At 40.1% G+C, this 23,942-nt stretch overlaps 1 protein-coding gene across 4 annotated transcripts in view; it reads right to left on the bottom strand.

Moving 5' to 3' along the window:
• Window positions 1–23,942, bottom strand: part of RCOR1 (REST corepressor 1) — a 117,741-nt gene that overhangs the window by 33,032 nt on the left and 60,767 nt on the right. For all 4 annotated transcript variants that reach the window (XR_014070903.1, XR_014070902.1, XM_081548716.1 and 1 more), the window contains exon 3: window positions 1,633–1,716. Coding sequence is in view for 2 of the 4 variants with exons in the window: in XM_081548716.1 (XP_081404842.1) it covers window positions 1,633–1,716 (84 nt within the window). In the remaining 2 variants the exon portion in view is untranslated. The remainder of the gene's footprint in view (window positions 1–1,632; window positions 1,717–23,942) is intronic.

The raw sequence follows: 23,942 nt of genomic DNA on the forward strand, positions 1-23,942 counted from the left end.
CTGCTCCTCCTCCCTCCATGATAAACCCATCAAGCACTAGCCTGATGGAGGCAAAACTAAGATACTCTAAAAATCAGACTAGATGTGAGATTCCTTTATTCTTGCTAAATTCAGCATTAATGCAAGGAGATCCAACCAGTCCATCCTAAAGGAGATCAGTCCTGGGTGTTCATTGGTAGGACTGATTTCGAAGCTGAAACTCCAATACTTTGGCCACCTGATATGAAGAGCTGACTCATGTGAAAAGACCCTGATGCTGGGAAGGATTGAGGGCAGGAGGAGAAGGGGATGACAGAGGATGAGATGGCTGGATGGCATCACCGACTCAATGGACATGGGTGTGGGTGGACTCCAGGAGATAGTGATGGACAGGGAGGCCTGGCGTGCTGCGGTTCATGGGGTTGCAAAGAGTCGGACACGACTGAGTGAACTGAACTGAACTGAACTGAAAAGTAGTTGAATTTCCTGTGTTCCACAGAGGGTACTGTATTTTAAAAAAAGATCCTTTTTGGTCAAAATTAAATGTTTCTTTACTGTATGAGCTCTCAGCATCTTAAATGCGCAAACATGCATGTTACCTGTACAAGAGGTGTACATTCAATATGCATCACCTCTAACTCTGATCTGACGGAGGAAACCTGTTGACACCGACTGTTAAACACAATCTGGGAAATTCTGATCAAAGCCTGCGAGTACAGCCTTTATTCACAATTCAAGCTTCCTGACCAACATTTACCACTGATGCTTTCTAAGCCCTAACACGTTTTAGAGCTTTGATTCTTATCCTATTTTTTTCAAAGAGCCCTTGAAAAATCCAGTTTTCTCCAGGAAAACATACATACACCAAAAAAAAAAAAAAAAATTGGCATGTGATTTCCAGGTTCACAAATCCCCATAAACTCCATCCATGGACAACCCCACACACACTGAATAATTCTCAAAGGGGGGAATTTAGGTTTTTTCTGTCTTTAAAGCTATGACAAAAACAAAAACTTCGAAAATAGCAAAGACTTATGGCAATATATCAAATATAAAATTATTCTTGCCTGGATCATCTGAGCAGAGGAGACAGAAAAAGTGAAAAGGCAAACTTGGGAAATACAATTACTCTCCCTCTAGGATCCCCACCCCTTAAAAGAAACCCCAAAGTAGCTCAGAATATTCATGCTCACAAAGTGCAAACACAGAAGAGCCAACTCGAAGCTCTGCCTCTGGCCAGGCCAAGTCGTACATCATGAAATCTGTTTCCAGTAAACACACGTGCCCTCTGTAATCCTTCCACTAAGGGACCTGATCAACTCTTCATCTTTATAGATCTATAAATTCCCAGCTGAAGGAGTTATATACTGAATTATCATTTTCTTTCCACTTTGAACCTTTCCTCCTTGTTACTTCAGAATATTAGCTACTTCCCCATTTTAAATAAAAAGTAAATTATGAAACCATACTTTAAGAATCTTTAAATCATTATGACAGGATACAACAAAGAACATATTTTCAGATTCTTCAAATTACTTACTTTAAAAATGCAAAATAAATGTTAATATATCTAGAGACTTTTAGCTACAAAGGTAACTGTAAAAGTTTGCAGTAAATATGAAAGATGGAAGATAAAAGTACTTTAAAACTTACATTTTGCTTCTGATAGATTTTGATTAGGTGACCAGACCAGCATTCCAAGATTGTCTCGTTCTTGACTGCGCCTTGCTAGTTTGGCTTGGGAGAAATAAAAAAAGAAAATTCTTATTAAAAATTTAGCAGACCATAACTAGTGACAACTAACACCACCACTCTGGTCTGTTTTAAACTTCAGAAGATGATGACATCACCCAGCCTCTACTGAAATCTGCCCCAATGGAACCTGCACATTTACCATGGGCGGGTATGGAGGGAGTCCTGAAGTTTGCTGAAACATTTCTGCTTCCAAGTCTTTTTCTACCTAAACTTTTACTTATGTAACAAACAGGCACATATGAGGTAGGTGTGACTACTATTCTCATTTGCTAGGTGAGGAAACAAACAGGTAACTCAGCTGCTGGGAGGCAGACCTGGACTGAGCTCTTGCTCAGCCAGGACGGCTGCAGCGCCTGAGGGTTTAGTCACCAAGGACTAAGACGCTCTGCGCCCAGACCGGACACACAGAGCGGAAGCTGCATGTGGCAAGCTACTCGAGGATTCTTTTCAACTATGACTTTTTCACTTGTGCTTTGAATAACCCTACCCTTCACTGCCATTAGTGTACTGGGTATTTTAGTGATTTGATAGCAGGAATTCAAAAATTCTTTTAACAACTCTAAGAAAGAACGTTATGTATGTGTTTAGTTGCTCAGTCATGTCCAACTTTCTGCAACCCCGTGGACTGTAGCCCGCCAGGCTCTTCTGTCCATGGGGAGTCTTCAGGCAAGAATGCTGGAGTGGGTTGCCATGCTCTCCTAAAGGGGATCTTTCCCACCCAGGGATCAAAGCGATATCTCCAGCACTGCAGGCAGATTCTTTACCAACTGAGCCACCAGGGAAGCCCTTTAGAAAGAACAACCAACCATTTAAAAAGATTTAAATTGAAAGGAAATGTGTGAAGTGCATTCAAATTCTTAAATATCTGTGATACAAAACAGTACGTCAAAAGGTATACAAATGACATGTACAACTGGACTGACCACAAACAACAGCCAAAAATTACAATAGAGACAATTAAGATGTTATCTTCAAAAGGTACAAAAGACTCAAGAGACAAGAGGCTCACACTAATCAATCTTTAGACTGATTTAGATCCAAACTCATTCATTCTAAAGACATTCTCTTACTTGACCTTTTTTTCTTTAAATAAATTCCTCTAAAACATGATGAAAGTTTTGCAATCTACTTCCAGAAAAAAATTCAACTTAAACACACACACCAATATAAACATACTTTTATAAAATTTATAAAGTCTTGTTTAAGAATTCCTGCTTTTATGAAATTGCCAGATCTTTTAATCTTTTTTATTTAATTTTATATAACATATTCTAGATTTTAATGAATTTCTGCACTTTTGCTAAAATCTGTGGGGCCGCTACTTTAAAGAAAACTGATGGAATGGTGGGAAGGCAAGACTATGAACAAGGCAAGATTAAAGGTGGAATTTACCTGCTGGGTAGGAACAGGGTGTAATGAACAGGGACACAGGAGTATGATAAAAGATGGGAGTGACTTCCTTTAAGTCACTTTTTTATATGGTTTTTTAATATGGTTCTGACTTTTAGAACAATATTAAGGCCACACAAAATCTAAAAGTAAAAATAAAGTCAACAAATACTCGTGTGGGGATGGACCAGACATGGAGTACAGGCTTTCGGTATTTCAAATAAAAATCCAAACTCAAAACAGAAATAAAAGAATCCACATTGAGAAAGTAAAATTAAAACTGTTTTTATTCATAGATGACATGATCACCTGTGCAGAAAATCTACTGTACCTACAAAAAGTTGTTAGAATGAATGAGTTTTGGCAAAGTTGCAGGAAAAAAGATCAGTAGTAAAAAGTTGTTTCAATTCAATTTCTATATATAAGTGTGTAATCAAAAATCAAAATGAAAGAATACCCTTATTTAGTTGATAGATGTGATAGACATGGGCTTCCCTGGTAGCTTAGACAGTAAAGAGTCTGCCTGCAGTGCAGAAGACCGGGGTTCGATCCCTGGGTCAGGAGCATCCCCTGGAGAAGGAAATGGCAACCCATTCAAGTATTCTTACCTGGAAAACCCCATGGACAGAGGAGCCTGGCAGGTTACCGTCCATGGGGTTGCAAGAGTCAGACACAACTGAGCAACTTCACTTTCACTTTGGGCTTCCCTTGTGACTCAGATGGTAAAGAATCTGCCTGCAATGCAGGAAACTCGGGTTTGATTCCTGCGTGGGGAAGATCCCCTGGAGAAGGAAATGGCAACCTACTCCAGTATTCTTGCCTGGAGAAATCCATGGACGAAAAAGTCTGATGGGCTACAGTCCAGGGGGTCGCAAAGAGGTGGACATACGACTGAGTGACTAACACGTCAGAGTGAAGACATACACTGAAAACTGCAAAATATTTGAGAGAAACTAAAACTAAAGATCTAAGTAAATAAAAAGATATAGCATGTATATGGATCAAAAGACTCAAATATTATTAAGATAGCACTCTCCTCAAAGTGCTCTATAGATTCAACACAATCCCATCAAAATCCCAGTATACTTTTTTGTAGGAATTGACAAACATTCTAAAATTCCTGCAGGAATGTAAAGAACCTAAAATAGCCACAACTACTTTGAAAAAAAGCAAAGTTGGAAAACATATACTGTCTGAACTGAACTAATTACGAAGATTCGGTAATCAAGACGGTGTAGTATTGGCACATAGAGAAAGAAATGGAATAGAATGGAGTCCAAACACAGAACCCCTCATATAGGATCAAGATTTTCCACAAAGGTGCAAACGTAAAATTCAATGCAGAAAAATAATCTTTTAAACAAATGATGCCTGAACAAATGGATATTCATACTCAGAAAAATTAATAGCTCTAGTCTTACCCATATACAAAAATTTATTCTAGACTAAATATAAATCCCCCAATTATAAAACTTGTAAAACATAAGAAAAATATTTTTGATTTTAGGTTTAGAGAGATGTTATTAGATAAACATACAAAAGCACGATCCATAAAAGAAAAAACTTTATAAATTGGATTCATCAAAGGTAACAACTTATTTTCAAATACTACTAAAGGGATAAAAGCCAAGCCAAAGACTAAGAGAAAATAATTATAAACCATATATCTGATAGAGACTTGTATCCAGAATATATAAAGAACTCTCAAGACTGAACAATAAGAAAAACCTCAACTGTCAAGAAATGGGCAAAAGATTTGAATAAATACCAAAGAAATGGATAGCAAACACATGGAAAGGCATTAAAAACCAACAGTCATTAGGGAAAGACAAAACCACATGAGACGTCACAACATACCTACTAGAAAGTATAAAGTTAAAAAGACTGACAATGCCTACAGTTGGGCCATAATGTAGAGAAATCAGAACTCTCCTAAGCTGCTGGTAGAAGTGTGAAATGGTACCATCACTTTGAGGGAAAGCCCAACAAACTTCCTAAAATTGCAGTATATCCATTTAATGGAATAAACCTCAGCAATAAAAAGGAATGAACTATTCAGGCACATGGTATTGAATCTCAGAAGAATTCTGCTGAGTGAAAGCGTTACAGATACAGAAGGGGAGGGGAGAAAGAATTCTGAGGTGCTGGACAGAAACAGATGCTTACAGTTAAGAACCAACTGTTTTTAGTGTACACAGACATACGTATGTGTGCACACATAAATACATTACTGATCCCGGTTTTGTCCACCTCAAAACTCTAGGCACAATGACAGTCTAGTAAGAAAATGAGCACATTTAGGTGTCAGACCTTGGTCTCTAAATATCATTCTACAATAAAGGAAACTAGCTCTCCATGGGAAAATGGTTGACTCCAGGCCTAGGAGGGCTAGGACAGGAAAAGTCTAAGAGAACCTGGAATATTCTGTTATGCCAAGAGGTAGCACGCTCAGTCACTTCAGTGTATGACTCTTTGCAACCCCATGGACCTTAGCCTGCCAGGCCCCTCTGTCCATGGGATTCTCCAGGCAAGAATACTGGAGTGGGCTGCCATTTCCTCCTTCAGGGGATCTTCCCCACCCAGGGATCCAACCTGGGTCTCCTGCATCCCCTGCACTGCAGGAGAAGTCTTTACTGCTGAGTCATCGGGGAATCCCAAGAGCTAGCAGAGTGCTCAAACAATGATGGGGTCTCTCTCCCAGGGGTCAAATCTGCAACAATCTCAGCAAAAAAAATGATCATAATAAAATAATAATCCATAAATCATGAAGTGATCATAATCTATGAGTTCATACTGACACAGACAAATGGACAGCATAAAGGCAAATGAGACCACAACAGCCAGGTTGAAGCTGGATAACTTACACCACTCTGCTTGAAGACTCATTATATAAAAATACAGTATTCAAGGCAGTGTGCTATTGGTCAATGAGCCACACAGATCAATGCAACAGATGGCAGTCCAGAAATAAACCCAAATAATTATGGTCAACTGATTTAAAACAAAGATGCAAAAGCAACTCAATGGGGAAAGGATATCCTTTTCAACAAAGGGTACTTTAATAATGAGAATGACTTCCTTGGTGGTCCAGTGGTCAAGACTGCGCTTCCACTGCAGAGGGCACGCGTTTAATCCTAGATCAGGAACTAAGATCCCACGTGGTGTGTGGCGTGATCAAGAAGTATTTTTTTAAAAAATGGATCTCTATATGTAAAAGAAGTGAAACTCGACCTATACCTCATACCTTACAGAAATTCAATTCAAAATGGATCTTAAACATAAAAGTAAAACCTAAAGCTACAAATCTTTTAGGAAAAAACATGAGAAAATCTTCATGAACTTGATTAAGGAAAGCATTCTTAGGTATAACACCAAAAGCACAATCCATAAAAGTTAAAAACAATAAACTGAGCTTAACAAAAACTCAGACTGTGAGAGAACATCAATGAAGCACAGCACCAGACAAGGACTTGTACCCAGAACATATAAAAGACATTTAAAACATGACAGTAAAAAAAAAAAAAATTAAACACGACAGTAAGAAAATAGCCCAACTTTAAAAATGGCAAAAGATTTAACAACTGTTTCACCAAAGATGGCACATAAGCACATGAAAAGCAACATCATCAGCCATTAGGGAAATGCAAACTAAACCCACGATGAGAAACCAGCGCATAACTACTAGAACTTCTAAAATAAAAGACAGATAATACCAAGTACTGACAAGAATAAGGAGCAACTGAAGCTTTCTGACTGCTGTTGTCGGTGCAAAATGATAAAATCACTCAAGAAAAGTTCTGCAGCTTTAATCAGATACAACCGTATTTACCGAATGACTCAACAATTCTACTGGAATGCAAAGTAGGAAGTCACGAAACACCTGGAGTAACAGCCAAATTTGGCCTTGGAGTACAGAATGAAGCAGGGCAAAGGCTAATAGAGTTATGCTAAGAGAACACACTGGTCATAGCAAACACCCTTTTCCAACAACACAAGAGAAGACTCTACACATGGACATTACCAGATGGTCAACACCGAAATCAGACTAACTATATTCTTTGCAGCCAAAGATGGAGAAGCTCTATACAGTCAGCAAAAACAAGACGGGGAGCTGACTGTGGCTCGGATCATTAACTCCTTATTGCCAAATTCAGACTGAAATTGAAGAAAGTGCAGAAAACCACTAGACAATTCAGGTATGACCTAAATCAAATCCCTTATGACTACACAGTGGAAGTGAGAAATAGATTTAAGGGACTAGATCTGATAGATAGAGTGCCTGATGAACTATGGATGGAGGTTTGTGACATAGTACAGAAGACAGTAATCAAGACCATCCCCAAGAAAAAGAAATGCAAAAAAGCAAAATGGCTGTCTGAGGAGGCCTTACAAATAGCTGTGAGAAGACGGGAAGCGAAAAGCAAAGGAGAAAAGGAAAGATAGGAGAGATAAGAAAGCCTTCCTCAGAGATCAATGCAAAGAAATAGAGGAAAACAATAGAATGGGAAAGACTACAGATCTCTTCAAGAAAATTAGAGATACCAAGGGAACATTTCATGCAAAGATGGGCACAATAAAGGACAGAAATGGTATGGACCTAACAGAAGCAGAAGACATTAAGAAGAGGTGGCAAGAATACACAGAAGAACTGTACAAAAAAGACCTTCAAGACCCAGATAATCACGATGGTGTGATCACTCACCTAGAGCCAGACATCCTGGAATGTGAAGTCAAGTGGGCCTTAGGAAGCATCACTACGAACAAAGCTAGTGGAGGTGATGGAATTCCAGTTGAGCTATTTCAAATCCTCAAAGATGATGCTGTGAAAGTGCTGCACTCAATATGCCAGCAAATATGGAAAACTCAGCAGTGGCCACAAGACTGGAAAAGGTCAGTTTTCATTCCAATCCCAAAGAAAGGCAGTGCCAAAGAAAGCTCAAACTACTGCACAATTGCACTCATCTCACACGCTAATAAAGTAATGCTTAAGATTCTCCAAGGCAGGCTTCAGCAGTACGTGAACCACGAACTTCCAGATGTTCAAGCTGGATTTAGAAAAGGCAGAGGAACCAGAGATCAAATTGCCAACATCCGCTGGATCACTGAAAAAGCAAGAGAGTTCCAGAAAAACATCCACCTCTGCTTTATTGACTATGCCAAAGCCTTTGACTGTGTGGATCACAATAAACTGTGGAAAATTCTGAAAGAGATGGGAATACCAGACCATCTGACCTGCCTCTTGAGAAGCCTGTATGCAGGTCAGGAAGCAACAGTTAGACCTGCACATGGAACAACAGACTGGTTCCAAATAGGAAAAGGAGTACGTCAAGGCTGTATATTGTCACCCTACTTATTTAACTTATATGCAGAGTACATCATGAGAAACGCTGGGCTGGAGGAAGCACAAGCTGGAATCAAGATTGCCAGGAGAAATATCAATAACCTCAGATATGCAGATGACACCACCCTTATGGCAGATAGTGAAGAAGAACTAAAGAGCCTCTTGATGAAAGTGAAAGAGGAGAGTGAAAAAGTTGGCTTAAAGCTCAACATTCAGAAAACTAAGATCATGGCATCCGGTTCCATCACTTCATGACAAATAGATGGGGAAACAGTGGAAACAGTGGCTGAGTTTATTTTTCTGGGCTCCAAAATCACTGCAGATGGTGATTGCAGCCATGAAATTAAAAGATGCTTACTCCTTGGAAGGAAAGTTATGACCAACCTAGACAGCATATAAAAAGCAGAGACGTTACTTTGTCAACAAAGATCCATCTAGTCAAGGCTATGGTTTTTCCAGTGGTCATGCATGGATGTGCGAGTTGGAATATAAAGAAAGCTGAGCGCCGCAGAATTGATGCTTTTGAACTGTGGTGTTGGAGAACACTCTTGCGAGTCCCTTGGACAGCAAGGAGATCCAACCAGTCCATCCTAAAGGAGATCAGCCCTGCGTGTTCATTGGAAGGACTGACGTTGAAGCTGAAACTCCAATACTTTGGCCACCTGATGCGAAGAGCTGACTCATTGGAAAAGACTCTGATGCTGAGAAAGATTGAGGGCAGGAAGAGAAGGGGAAGACAGAGGATGAGATGGTTGGATGGCATCATCGACTCAATGGACATGGGTTTGGGTGGACTCCAGGAGCTGGTGATGGACAGGGAGGCCTGGCATGCTGCAGTTCATGAGGTTGCAAAGAGTCGGACATGACTGAGCGACTGAACTGAACTGATATACCCTACAGGGTTAACATACATGCATGCATGCTAAGTTGCTTCAGTCATGTCTGAATCTGTGTGATCCTATGGACTGTAGCATGCCAGGCTCCTCTGTCCATAGGATTATCCAGGCAAGAACACTGAAGTGGGTTGCCATTTCCTTCTCCAGGGAGAGTTAACATATGCTCACAATAAAACCTGCACACAATGACTTACAATTCACAATTTGTCAAAAACTGGGGAAGGAACCCAATGTCCTTCAAAGAGTAAAAGGTTAAACAAGCTGGAAAGGTTAAACACACAGCAATACTACCTAGCATTCAAAATACATGAACTACTGATACATGCAGCGATGTGGCCATACCTCAAAAGCTTACATACTGAGTAATTCCATTTATGTGACATTCTGGGATAGATGAAAACTATAAAGGTAGGGAAGGAATGGGAGGAAGGCTAAGAGTTGTGTCAGGCAATGTTTTGAGGAGATGGAACTGTTCTGTACCCCAGCTGCAGGGGTGGTTACAGAAACTACACATGCCTTGATACTCACAAATACGGACACCAAACATCAGTCCATGTCGCTGTATGCAATCTGAATACAAATACAATGAAAAGAAAGCAGCACCACTCATTTCTGGACAGACCCTGATCTCCGCTGAAGGTGTTGATAACTCTGCAGCTGCTCTCTTTTGTTTAGTAGCGCTTTCATTGAAGTGTCATTAATGTACAAGACTTTTATAAGTTACATGGTACAACACAGTGATTCACAACATTCTCCTCGTTTAAAGTTGATTACGAAGTGTTAAAAACCTTTCCTACCTGGAGGGAAACTGAAGAAAGACAAGGAAACTGAAATTATCAGTTGCCATCAAGGGAATTCGCACTGCCAGTGGGAACGATACAACTGCTTCAGGGAACGCTAGAGGGAACACTGGCAGTGCATGAAAAAGCTGAAGCACAGATACTCTGCACCCCAGCAAACCATTTCTAGATGTAATACATGTATCAGTAGCAATGCTTTTGAAAGTGCAGGTTGGGCCAATTTACTGATTGGGTTCTAACCAGCATTAAAAAAAAAAAAAAAGAAAGAATAAGAATAGAAAACACCAGCATATTCTTCAAAGCTTGTAAGTGCCTGCCCTAGAGATTTCTTAACACAGGTGTCAACTGGGCTGGTTACAGCACCAGGCATGGAATCCAGCGCGCTATAGCTTTGGCTACATGAGCTGACGTTAAGTAAGGAAGAAATCCTCCATCCTGTGGGTGTGTTTTGTCTAATCACTGAAAGGCCTTATGAGCAAAACTTGAGATTTCCCTGCCTCAATACTGAGCCTCAGCTTCCTCCTACAGGACCTGCCCTACAAAGTTCACACGTGCTGGGCATCCACGATCACAGAAGTCAACACTGTCAAATAATGTCTTAACACTCACCCACACACCACTGCTTCTGTTTCTCTGGAGAACTCTAACATGGATGGTCATTACAGCACTGTTTACAGTGCTATAATGCAGCAAAATCTTCCAAGTCCATCCACAGGAACTGGCTGAATCACAGTAGAGACATCCAAAGGAATCAAACACAGAGAAGCAAAGAGTCGAGCGGTTCTTCAAAAGGCTAAGCAGAGTCACCGTAACTCAGCGATCTCCCTCCCAGGTATACAGCCCAGAGAAAGGAAACACGGAAGTGAAAAGTGGAAGTGTCAGTTGTCAGTCTTGTTCAACTCTTTGCAACCCCATCCATGGACTGTAGCCCACCAGGCTCCTCTGTCCATGGAATTCTCTAGGCAAGAATACTGGAGTAGGGAACCAGTGTGTAGCTACATAAAAACTTGTATATAAACTTTCACAGCACTATTCCTAACAGCCAAAAGGTGGAAACCATCCAAATGTACATCAACTGATGAATGAATAAGCAAAATTTAGTCTATGTGTATGATGGACTATTATACTGCCATAAGCAGAAATGAAGTATTGATCCATGTTCAGTATAGATTCAACCTGAAATCATATTAAAAGTTAAAGCAGTCTGTCACAAAAAAAGATGCAGTATACAATTCCATCTATATGAAATGTTCAGAGTAGGCAATTCTATAGACAGAAAGTAAATGAGTGGTTACTAGTGGGTGTGGGGTGCTTGGGAGAAAGGAGGAGTGACAACGGGCAGAGCATCTCTTCGTGGGATGGCAAGAACAGTACAAAACTGAGCAGGGATGGTTGCACAATTATGTGAACATACAGAAAACCACTGATTTGTACATTTTAAACAACTAAATTGTACATTTTATGAATATCTTAATAAAACCATTATTTTAAAAGTGAGAATACTTGTTTCTAGCATAATTTTTTTAATGAGTAAATGAATTAACAAGCAAAAATATCAAACCAGAGATAAGAAAAACCACCTGGTAAATTTAAACAGTGGATAAATCCTAGAAAAGAAGTGGGGGCACTGGATTGAGAGGAAAAAATGAAATCTGTGCTTTTTGCCCCACATACTTTCTTATTGTTTGGGTTCTCTTCATAAGAATGCATTCAAAAGAAAAGAGAATTCATTTAAAACTTGCAGAGAATTATTTCATGATTGCAATTTTATATCTCTTATGTTGCTCATTTCCTAAAAACTGGAAAACCTGCACAGATTACTTTCAAAAAGAAAACTAAGTATGTTTCCAGAATTTAAGAATTTAGAGCTTTCACAGGGATACCCACTACAACGGAATAAAGGAAAATAAAATCTCACTCAGTTTCAGGAAATGCCATCTCACTCTTAGTTTCCTGGTGTAATTACAGGGAGGCACGTGACCACAGAACTAGTGCCTAAAAACACACGGGCAACAAACAAGCAACTTGAAAAACCTATAACCTACTCCTTGTTTCCTCTCCTTGACCCAGCCAGCAGGAGGAAAACAATTTTAAGCTAACTTTCCTTGAGGATTAGTCTCTCAGACTGCCACAATAAAAATACATTCAAAGATGACAAATACTCAACAAAACACTATGTGCAACAGTTTTCAGATACTGGACTTCAGATATTACAATTAACAAACACAGAATTATAAACACATATGGACTGTTTAAAGAAACAGAAGTGGGAATCACAGAAATGAGTAAGCAACAAAAGAGCAAGCAGAGACATGTATAACAATGTTAGCCCAAAACCAAAAGCATAAAAGTAAAAATAAATAAGTGGGACTACATCAAAATAAAACACTTGTGCAAAGCAAAGGAATTTATCAGCAAAATGAAAAGGCAACCTATTGAAAACCACTGAATCAAAAGAGAAAATACTTGCAAACCATATATCTGATAAGTGACTAATATACAAAATAAAAAAGAACTCATACAACCTAACAGCAAAAAAAAAAAATTCAATTTAAAAATGAGCCGAAGATTCAACTAGACAGCTTTCTTTAAAGAAGATATATAGGTGGTCAACACATACATTAAAAAAAAAAATCTCAACATTATTAATCATCAGGGACATGTTATGAGGTGTTACCTGACACCTGTTAGAATGGTTATTATGAAAAAGACAAGAAATAACAAGCATTGGCAAGAAGGCGGAGAAAAGGCACATTGTCAGTGGCAATGTAAACTGGTGCAGCAACTATGGAAAATAGTATGGAGGTTCCTCGAAAATTAAAAACAGAGCTATCGTGTGATCCAGCCATCCCATTCGTCTGAAGAAAAGGAAAGTACCAGATCAGAAAGATGCATGCACCTCCGCGTTCACAGCAGCACTGTATGCAGTAGCCAGTGCTGGGAACAACCTCAGTGTGTATCCACGGAGAGAAGAATGAACATGGGCACACAGGAGTACCACTCAACCACGAAAATGAGACGCTGCCATCTGGGGCCATCTGGGTGGATCCTAAGGGCAGCACTGAAGGAAAACAAGGCAGAGACAAACACCACATGATCTCACTAATGTGGAATCTGAGAAAAGCTCAGACACAGAGAACAGTGGTGCTTACCAGGGGTGGAGGGTGGGACTGGTGATATCATGAAGGGAAGGTTAAAAGGTACAAACTTTCAGTGCTAGAATGAATAAACCATGGGGATGTAATGAACAGCATGGTGACTATAATAACACTGTACTACAAAAAATAAACTCAAAATGATTGAAAGACCTAAATATAAGACATGACACCATAAAACTCCTAGAAGTGAACACAGGCAAAACATTCTCTGACATAAATTCATGACAATATTTTCTTATATCAGTCTCCTAAGGCAAAAGAAATAAAAGCAAAAATAAACAAATGGAACTTAATTAAACCTAAAAGCTTCTGCACAGCAAAGACCACCATCAGTGAAACAAAAAGACAACCTATGGAAAGGAAGCAAATATTTGTAAATCATATGATCAACAAAGTGTTAATATCCAAAACACACAAACAGTTCACACAATTCAATATCAAATAAACAAAGAACCCACTCAAAAAATGGGCAGAAGATCTAAACACACATTTTTGCAAAGCAGATATACAGAAGGTCTAGAGGCACATGAAAAGATGCTCAACATTGCTAATTATTAGAGAAATGCAAATCAAAAGTACTACAAGGTATCAACTCAAACCACTAAGAATGGCCATCATCAAAAAGTCAAAAAATGATAAACATTGATGAGGGTGTGAAGAAAAGAGAACCTTCCTACACTTCCTGCAGCCGCTCTGAAAAACAGTATGGAGGCTCCTCAAAAAACAAAAAATAGGACTTCCCTGGCATTCCACTCTTTAAAACGCCATGCTTCCAACGCGGGATGCAAGGGTTCAATCCCTGGTCAGGGAACTAGGATCCCGCACGCTGTGTGGTACAACCAAAAAAAAAAAAAAAAAAAAAAGAGCTACCAGATGATCCAGCAATGCCGTTCCTGGACATAAATCCAGAAAAGATGAAAATTCAAATTCAAAAAGATACATGCACCCCAACGTTCACAGCAGCACTATTCATAAGAGCCAAGACATGAGAGCAACCCAAGTGCCCACGAGCAGATGACTGCCTTAAGAAGATGAGGTGTGTGTACATTATCAGTTCAGTTCAGTTGCTCAGTCGTATCTGACTCTTTGTGACCCCATAAACTGAAGCACACCAGGCTTCCCTCTTCATCAACAACTCCCGGAGCTTGCTCAAACTCATGTCCATTGAGTCGGTGATGCCATCCAGCCATCTCATCCTCTGTCGTCCCCTTCTCCTGCCCTCAATCTTTCCCAGCATCAGGGTCTTTTCAAATGAGTCAGTTCTTCGCATCAGGTGGCCAAAGTATTGGAGTTTCAGCTTCAGCATCAGTCCTTCCAATGAATATTCAGGACTGGTTTCCCTTAGGATTGACTGGCTTGATCTCCTTGCAGTCCAAGGGACTCTCAAGAGTCTTCCCCAACACCACAGTTCAAAAGCATCAATTCTTTGGCACTCAGTTTTATGTTCCAACTCTCAAATCCATACATGACTACTGGAAAAACCATAGCTTTGACTAGACAGACCTTTGCCAGCAAAGGAATGTCTCTGCTTTTTAATATGCTGTCTAGGTTGGTCACAGCTTTTCTTTCAAGGAGCCAAGTGTCTTTTAATTTTATGGCTGCAGTCACCATCTGCAGCAATTTTGAAGCCCCCCCAAAAAAAGTCTCTCACTGTTTCCACTGTTTCCCCATCTGTTTGCCATGAAGTGATGGGACCGGATGCCATGATCTTAGTTTCCTGAATGTTGAATTTTAACCCAGCTTTTTCACTCTCCTCTTTCACTTTCATCAAGAGGCTCTTTAGTTCTTTGCTTTCTGCCATAAGGGTGGTGTTGTCTGCATATGTGAGGTTATTGATATTTCTCCCGGCAATCTTGATTCCAGCTTGTGCTTCATCATATACACATTTTATATGTGTATACATATAAACACACACTATAGAATATTACTCACCCATAAAGAAAGAATCAAATATTGCCATTTCTGGCAACATGGATGGACCTAGAGAATGTTATACTTAGTGAAGTAACTAAGTATACTGTTTTTTTTTTTCCTGTTTTTTTCAGGAAAAAAACAGTTTATGGTATTACTTAAATATGGAATCTAAAAAATAATAAAAATCAATCTATATACAAAACAGAAATAGATTCACAAACATAGAAGACAAACATACCAAAAGGGAAAAGGGGAGAGGATAGATTAGGAACATGGGGCTAGCAGATAAAATCCACAACCTCCCCCACATAGAACAGGTGAGCAACAATGATTGACTGTGTAGCACAGGGAATTATGGGGGTGCCCTGGTGGCTCAGACGGTAAACAATTTGCCTGCAATACAGGAGACCTAGGTAGATCCTTGGATCGGGAAGATCCCCTGGAGCAGAGAATGGCTACCCACTCCAGTATTCTTGCCTGCAGAATTCCATAGACAGAGGAGCCTGGGGGGTTCAGTCCATGGGGTCACAAAGAGTCTGACATGACTAAGCGACTAGCACTTTCACTTTCCTTCACTTTCATGTGGGGAATTATATTCACTACCTGGTAACGAACTATAAAGGAAAATAATCTGGAAAAAATAGATACAGGACTTTTCTGGTGGTCCAGTGGTTAACAATCCACCTGCCAATTCAGGGCTCACAGATTTGATCCCTGGTTGGGGAAGATCCCACATGCCACAGAGCAACAAAACCCACACCACCACAACTACTAAGCTCCCATGTCACAACTACTGAAGCCAGGTTGCCCTAGAGCCTATGCTCCACAAAAAAGAGAAGTCACCACAATGAGAAACTCACACACTGCAACAAAGAGTAGCCCTCGTTTGCCCTACTAGGGGCTTTCCTGGTGGCTCAGTCGGTAAAGACTTCACCTGCAAAGCAGGAGACCTGGGTTGGAAAGATTCCCCTAGAGGAGGGCATGGCAATCTACTCCAGTATTCCTGCCTGGAGAATCCTCATGGACACAGGAGCCTGGTGGGCTACAGTCCCTGGGGTTTGTTGCAAAGAATCAGACATGACTCAGCGACTAAGCACAGCACAGCCCCAACTAGAGAAACCCGTATGCAGCACGAAGACCTAGCAAAGCCAAACACAAATGTTACTGTTGTTGTTCAGTCACCCAGTCGTGTCCAATTCTTTGCGACCCATGGACTGCAGCACGCCAGGCTTCCCTTTCCCTCACCAGCTCCCAAAGTTTGCCCAAGTTCATGTCCATTGCATCACTGATGTCATCCAGCCATCTCATCCACTGACATCCTCTTCTCCTTCTGCCCTCAATCTTCCCCAGCATCAGGGACTTTTCCAGTGAGGCAGCTGTTCATATCAGGTGACCAAAACACTGGAGCTTCAGCTTCAGCATCAGTATGAGTATCCGATGAGTATTCAGGGTTGATTTCCCTTAAGATTAACTGGTTTGATCTCCTTGCTGTCCAAGGGACTTTCAGGAGAATCCTCCAGCACCACAGTTCGAAGGCATCAACTCTTCGGTGCTCGGCCTTCTTTACAGTCCAGCTGGGAAGACCATAGTCTTGACTATAAGGACCTTTGTTGGCAGAGTAATGTCTCTGCTTTTCAACACACTGTTGAAAGCTTTCCTGCCAAGAAGCAAACATCTTTTGATTCATGGCTGCAGTCACCATCCACAGTGATTTCGGAGACCAAGAAAAGGAAATCTGTCACTACTTCCACCTTGTCGCCCTCTACTTGCCATGAAGTAAAGGAGCTGGATGACATGATCTTAGTTTTTTTTTTTAATTTAGGCCAACCCTTTCACTCTCCTTCACCCTCATCAAGAGGCTCTTTAGTTCCTCTTCGCTTTCTGCCATTAGAGCGCTATCATCCAGGTATTTGTAGTTGTTGATGTTTCTCCCACCTATCTTGATTCCAGCTCGTAACTCATGCAGCCCGGCATTTCTCATGACGGCATCACACAGATTTAACAAACAGGGTGACAGCAGACAGCCCTGTCGCACTCCTTTCTCAACCCTGAACCAATCAGTTGTTCCATGCAGGGTTCTAACTGTTTTTTCTTGACCTGCATACACGTTTCTCAGGAGACAGGTAAGATGGTCTGGTACTCCCATCTCTTTAAGAGCTTTCCACAATTTATTATGACCCACACAGTCAAAGGCTTTGGGGCAGTCGATGAAACAGAGGTAGATGTTTTTCTGGAATTCTACTGCCTTCTCTTATGATCCAGGGAGTGTTTGCTATTTGATCTCTGGTTTCTCTTCCTTTTCTAAACCCAGCTTGGACATCTGAAAGTTCTTGGTTCACATAATGCTGAAGTGTAGCATGCAGGATTTTAAGCATGACCTTACTAGCATGGGAGATAAGTGCAATTGTCTGATGGTTAGCACATTCTTTAGTACTACCCTTCTTGGGAATTGGGATGAGGATTGATCTTTTCCAGTCCTGTAGCCACTGCTGCATCTTCCCGATCTGCTGACATATTGAATGCAACACCTTGATGGCATCATCCTTTAGAGTTTTGAAGAGTTCTACTAAAATTCCACTACCATCCTAAAAGCATCCACTAGCTTTAGGAACAGCAGTGCTTCCCAAGGCCCACTTGACTTCGCCCTCCAGAATGTCTGGCTCTGGGTGACTGTTCACACCATCGTAGTAATCCAGTTCATTAAGATCTTTTTTGTGCAGTTCTTCTGTGTATTGTTTCCATCTCTTCTTGATCTCTTCAGCATCTACTAGGTCTCTACCATTTCTGTCCTTTATTGTGCCCATATTAGGGCAACATGCTCCCTTGATATCTTCAATTTTCCTGAAGAGATCTCTAGTCTTTCCCATTCTGTTGTTTTCTTCTAGTTTTAGACACTGTTCATTGAAGAAGACCTTCTTATCTCTCCATGCCATTCTTTGGAAATCTGCACTTAGCTGTGTATACTGTTCCCTTTCTCTCTTGCTTTTTGCTTCTCTTCTTTAGCTATTTGTAATGCCTCCTCAGATAACCACTTTGCCTGTTTGCTTTTCTTTTTCTTTGGGATGGTTTTGTTCACTGCCTCCTATACAATATTACAGACCTCCATCCATAGTTCTTCATGAACACTATTCACAAGTTCTAATCCCTTGAATCTATTCGTTACCTCCACTGCATATTCATAGGGCATTTGATTTAAGTCGTTCCTGGCTGGCCTAGTGGTTTTCCCTGTTTTCTTTAGTTTAAGCCTGAATTTTGCTATGAAAAGTTGATAATCTGAGCCACAGTCAGCTCCAGGTTTAGTTTTTGCTGACTGTATAGAGCTTCTCCATCTTCAGCTACAAAGAATGTAATCAATTTGATTTTTATATTGACCATTTGGTGATGTCCATGTGTAAAGTCATCTCTTGTGTTGTTGAAAAGGGTATTTGCTATGACCAGTACATTCTCTTGGAAGAACTCAGTGTGCTTTTGCCCTGCTTCATTTTGTACTGCAAGGCCAAACTTTACTCCAGGTATCTCTTGACTTCCTACTTTTGCATTCCAATCCCCAATGATGAGCAGAACATCTTTTTTTGGTGTAAGTTCTACGAGGTCTTCATAAAACTGATCAGCTTCTTCGGCATTAGTGGTTGTAATAGACTTGGATTACTGTGATATTGAATGGCTTGCTTTGGAAATGAACCAAGATCATTCTGTTGTTTTTGAGGTTGCATCCAAGTATTCCATTTCGGACTCTTTTGTTGATTATAAGGGATACTCCATTTATTCTATCGGATTCCTGACCACAGTAGTAGATTTAATGGTCATCTGAATTAAATTTGCCCATTTCCACCCATTTTTGTTCACTGATTCCTAAGATGTTGATGTTTATTCTTACCATCTCCTGCTTGACCATGTCCAGTTTACCTAGATTCATGGACCTAACACTCCAGGTTCCTATACAATACTGTTCTTAGCAGCATCAGATTATACTTTCATCACCAGACATATCCACAACTAAGCACTGTTTCCACTTTGGTCCAGCCACTTCATTCTTTCTGGGGCTATTAGTAGTTCTTCTTTGCTCTTCCCCAGTAGCATATTGGACACCTTCAGACCTGGGGGACTCATCTTTTGGTGTAATATTCCCTTCATGGATCACTGCCTTGTTGTGGCAAAGGGGCTTGCATAATTCGATGAAGCTGTGAGCCATGCTGTGTAGGGCCACCCAAGACTAATGAGTCATAGTGGAGAGTTCTGACAAAATGTGATCCACTGGAAGAGGGAATGGCAAACCACCCCAATATACTTGCCTTGAGAACCTTATGAACTGTATAAAAGGACAAAGATCAATAAGTAAATAAAATTAAAAAAAAAAACAATAGAAAACATCAACTAAACTGACAGCTGACTCTGAAAAGATAAACAAAATTGACAGACCTTTAGATAGACTCATCAAGGAAAAAAGAGAGCTCAAATCAATAAAGTCAGAAATGAAAAGAAAAGGTTACAACTGACACCACAGAAATACAAAGAATCATAAGAGACCACCACAAACAATTATATGCCAATAAGATGGCATAGAGGAGACTTAGAGGAGGACGCAGACAAACTCCTAGAAATGTACAATCTTCCAAGACAGAACCAGGAAGAAATACAAAATATGAACACACCAATTACCAGTAGTGAGACTGAACCAGTAATTTTAAAAACTCTCAACAAAAGTCCAGGACCAGAGAGCTTCACAGGTGGGAATTCTATGAAACATTTAGAGAGGAGTCAACACCTATTCTCAATCTATTTCAAAAAATTGCAGAAGAAGGAATACTTAACTCAATGAAGCCAGAATCATTCTGATGCTAAAACCAGACAAAGACATCATACACACACACACAAAATAAAATTACAGGCCAAAATCACTGAGGAACACTGCCACAAAAATCCTCAACAAACTATTAGCAAACCAAGCTCAACAATAAACCAAAAGGATCATAAACTATGAGCAAGTGGGATTTATCTCAGGTGTGCAAGGATGGTTCACTATCTGTAAATCAATCAATGCAGTACACTACATTAACAAACTGAATAAAAAAATCAAATCATCATCTCAAAACATGCAGACAAAGCTATGGACAAAATTCAACATATATTTATGACAAAAACTCTCAACAAAGTGGGTACAGAGGAACCATACCTCACCATAATAAAGGTCACATGTGACAAGCACATAGCTAAATCATACTCAACAGCGAAAAGCTGAAATCATTTTCTCTAAGATGAGGAACAAGACAAGAGGCCCACTCTTGCCACTTTTATTCAAGGTAGTTTCAGAAGTCCTAGCCACAGCAACAAGACAAAAAGAAATAACAGAAATCCACACTGAAAAGAAAGAAGTAAAACTATCACTTTTTGCAGATGACATGATACTATACATAGAAAACCCTGAAGATGCCACCAAAAAACTAAAAGAACTCTTCAATAAAGTTGGAAAAGTTTCAGGATACACAATTAATATACTGAATCTGTTGCATTTTTATACACTATCAACCAACTGTAAGTAAGAAAAATTAAGAAAACCCCAGTTACCATCACATCAAAAAGAATAAAATATCTAAGAATAAATCTAAGGAGGTAAAAGATCAGTATATGGAAATCTATAAGACAATGATGAAAAAACTAAATAATATAAACAGAAGGAAAGATATGCCATGTTCATGGACTGGAAGAAATTAATATTGTTAAAACGATCATACTACTCAAATAGTGTTCAGACTCAATGAAACTCTATCAAAATACCAATGGTATTTTTTCACAGCACTAGTATAAAAAAATTCCAAAATTTCTATCAAAACAAAGGACCCTGAATAGCCAAAACAGCCTTCAGAAAGAAGAACAGAACTGAAGGTGCATGCTCCCTGACTTCAGACTATAATACAAAGCTAAAGTCACCAAAACAGCATGATCCTGGCACAAAAACACATACACAGACCAACAGAATAGAATAGAGCTTAGAAATGAACTTGCACTTTTTTTTGACAATTAATCTACAACATAGATAATCTATTTCATGACAAACAGAATGGGGGGGAAAGGAAGCACAGATTTTACTCTCTTGGGCTTCAAAATCACTGCATATGGTGACTGCAGCGATGAAATTAAAAGACGTCTGCTCCTTGGAAAGAAAGTTATGTCAACTCGAGACAGTGTATTAAAAAGCACAGACATTGCTGTGCTGACAAAGGTGCATACAGTCAAAGCTATGGCTTTTCCAGTCACGTATGGATATAAGAGCTGGACTATAAAGAAGGCTGAGCATCAAAGAATTAATGCCTTCAAACTGCAGTGCTGGAGAAGACTCCTGAGAGTCTCGTGGACTGCAAAGAGTCAATCCTAAAGGAAATAAGCCCTGAATATTCATTTGGAAGGACTGATGCTGAAGCTCCAATACTTTGGCCACCCAATGCAAAGGGCTGACTCACTGGAAAAGACCCTGATGCTGGAAAAGACTGAACGCAGAAGGAGAAGAGGGCAGCAGAGGATGACATGATTAAATAGCATCACTGACTCAATGGACATAAATCTGAGCAAACTCCAGGAAACAGTCGAGGACAGGGAAGCCTGGCGTGCTGCAGACCATGGAGCTGCAAAGAGTCAGACAAGACTCAGCAAATGAACACCAACTACAACAAAGGAGGCAAGGATAAACAAGAGGGAAAAGACAGCCTCTTCAAGAAACAGTGTTGGAAAATTGGACAGCTATATGCAAAAGGATCAAATTGGACAACTCTCAAACCATGCACAAAAATAAATTCAAAATGGCTTAAAGACTTAAATGTAAGACCTGAAACCATAAAAATTCTAGAAGAAAATATAGGCAGTAAGCTCTGTGACATCAATTGATCTTGGTAATTTTTTTTATATATCTCCTCAGACAAGGGCAACAAAAGCAAAAATGAATAGGACTCAAATCCAAAAAACAAACAACCCAATCAAAACTGGGCAGAGGACTTGAAGAGACACTTTTCCAAGAAAAACATACAGATGGCCAACAGGCACATGAAAAGATGCTCAACTTCACTAGCCATAAGGGAAATGTAAATCAAAACCACAGTGAGCTTAACACTTCACATCTACTAGAATTGCTACTATCAAACTCAAAGTTGCTCGGTCATGTCCAACTCTTTGCGACCCCATGGACTATACAGTCCGTGGAATTCTCTAGGCCAGGATACTGAATGGGTAGCCTTTCTCTTCTCCAGGGGATCTTCCCAACCCAGGGATCGAACCCAGATCTCCCACATTGCAGGCAGACTCTTTACCAGCTGAGCCACAAGGGAAGTCAAGAACACTGGAGTGGCTGGCCTATCCCTTCTCTAGGGGATCTTTCCAATAGCTCCGTTGGTAAAGAATCCACCAGCAAGGTTATCATCAAAAACACAACAAATAACAATTCTTGGTGAGAATGGGGAGAAAAGGAAACACTCACACACTGTTGTTGGGAATGTAAACTGGTGCAGCTGCTATGGAACAATATGGAAATTCCTCAAAAAATTAAAAATAGAATTACCATATGATAGCAATTCCAATTCTAGGTACTTATCCAAAGCAAACAAAAAATACCAATCAGAGAAGATATAAGCACCTCTATGTTCACTGCACTCAATACGTCAGCAAATCTGGAAAACTCAGCAGCAGCCACAGGACTGGAAAAGGTCTGTTTTTATTCCAATCCCAAAGCGCAATGCCAAAGAATGTTCAAACTACCACACAATTGTGCTCATTTCACATGCTAGCAAGGTCATGCTCAAAATCCTTCAAGCTACGCTTCAGCAGTACATGAACTGAGAACTTCCAGATGTATAAGCTGCATTTAGAAAAGGCATAAGACCCAAAGATCAAATTGTCAACATTCGCTGGATCTCAGAGAAAGCAAGAGAATTTCAGAAAAACATCTACTTCTGCTTCATTGACTACACTAAAGCCTTTGACTGTGTGGATCACAACAAACTGGAAAATTCTTAAAAGAGATGGGAACATCAGACCACCTTACCTGCCTCCTGAGAAATCTGTGTGCAGGTCAAGAACCAACAGTCAGAACTGGACATGGAATAACAGACTGGTTCCAAATTGGGAAAGGAGTACTTGGTCAAGGCTGTATATTGTCACTCTGCTTATTTAACTTATATGCAGAGTACATCATGTGAAATGACCGCCTGGATGACTCACAAGCTGGAATCAAGATTGCTGGGAGAAATATCACCACCTCAGATAAGCAGATGATACCACCCTAATGGCAGAAAGCGAAGAGGAACTAAAGAGCCTCGTGATAAGGGTAAAAGAGAGTGGAAAAGCTGGCTTAAAACTCAACATTCAAAAAACTAAGATCATGGCATCCAGTCCCATAACTTCATGGCAAATACAAAGGGAAACAGTGGTAACAGTGACAGATTTTATTTATTTTCTTGGGCTCCAAAATCACTGTGGATGGGGACTGCAGCCATGAAATTAAAAGACACTTGCTCCTTGGAAGGAAAACTATGACAAACCTAGACAGCATATTAAAAGGCAGACACATCACTTTGCTGACAAAGGTGTATACAGACAAAGCTATGGTTTTTCCAATAGTCACGTTCAGATATGAGAGTTGAACCATAAAGAAGGTTGAGCGATGAAGAATTGACAATTTTTGAACTGTGGTGCTGCAGAAGACTGTTGAGAACCTCTTGGACAG

Source organism: Giraffa tippelskirchi, chromosome 12 (genome assembly GCF_054371585.1).
Source record: "Giraffa tippelskirchi isolate mGirTip1 chromosome 12, T2T-mGirTip1v1.2.pri, whole genome shotgun sequence".
In the NCBI taxonomy this organism is placed as follows: domain Eukaryota; kingdom Metazoa; phylum Chordata; class Mammalia; order Artiodactyla; family Giraffidae; genus Giraffa; species Giraffa tippelskirchi.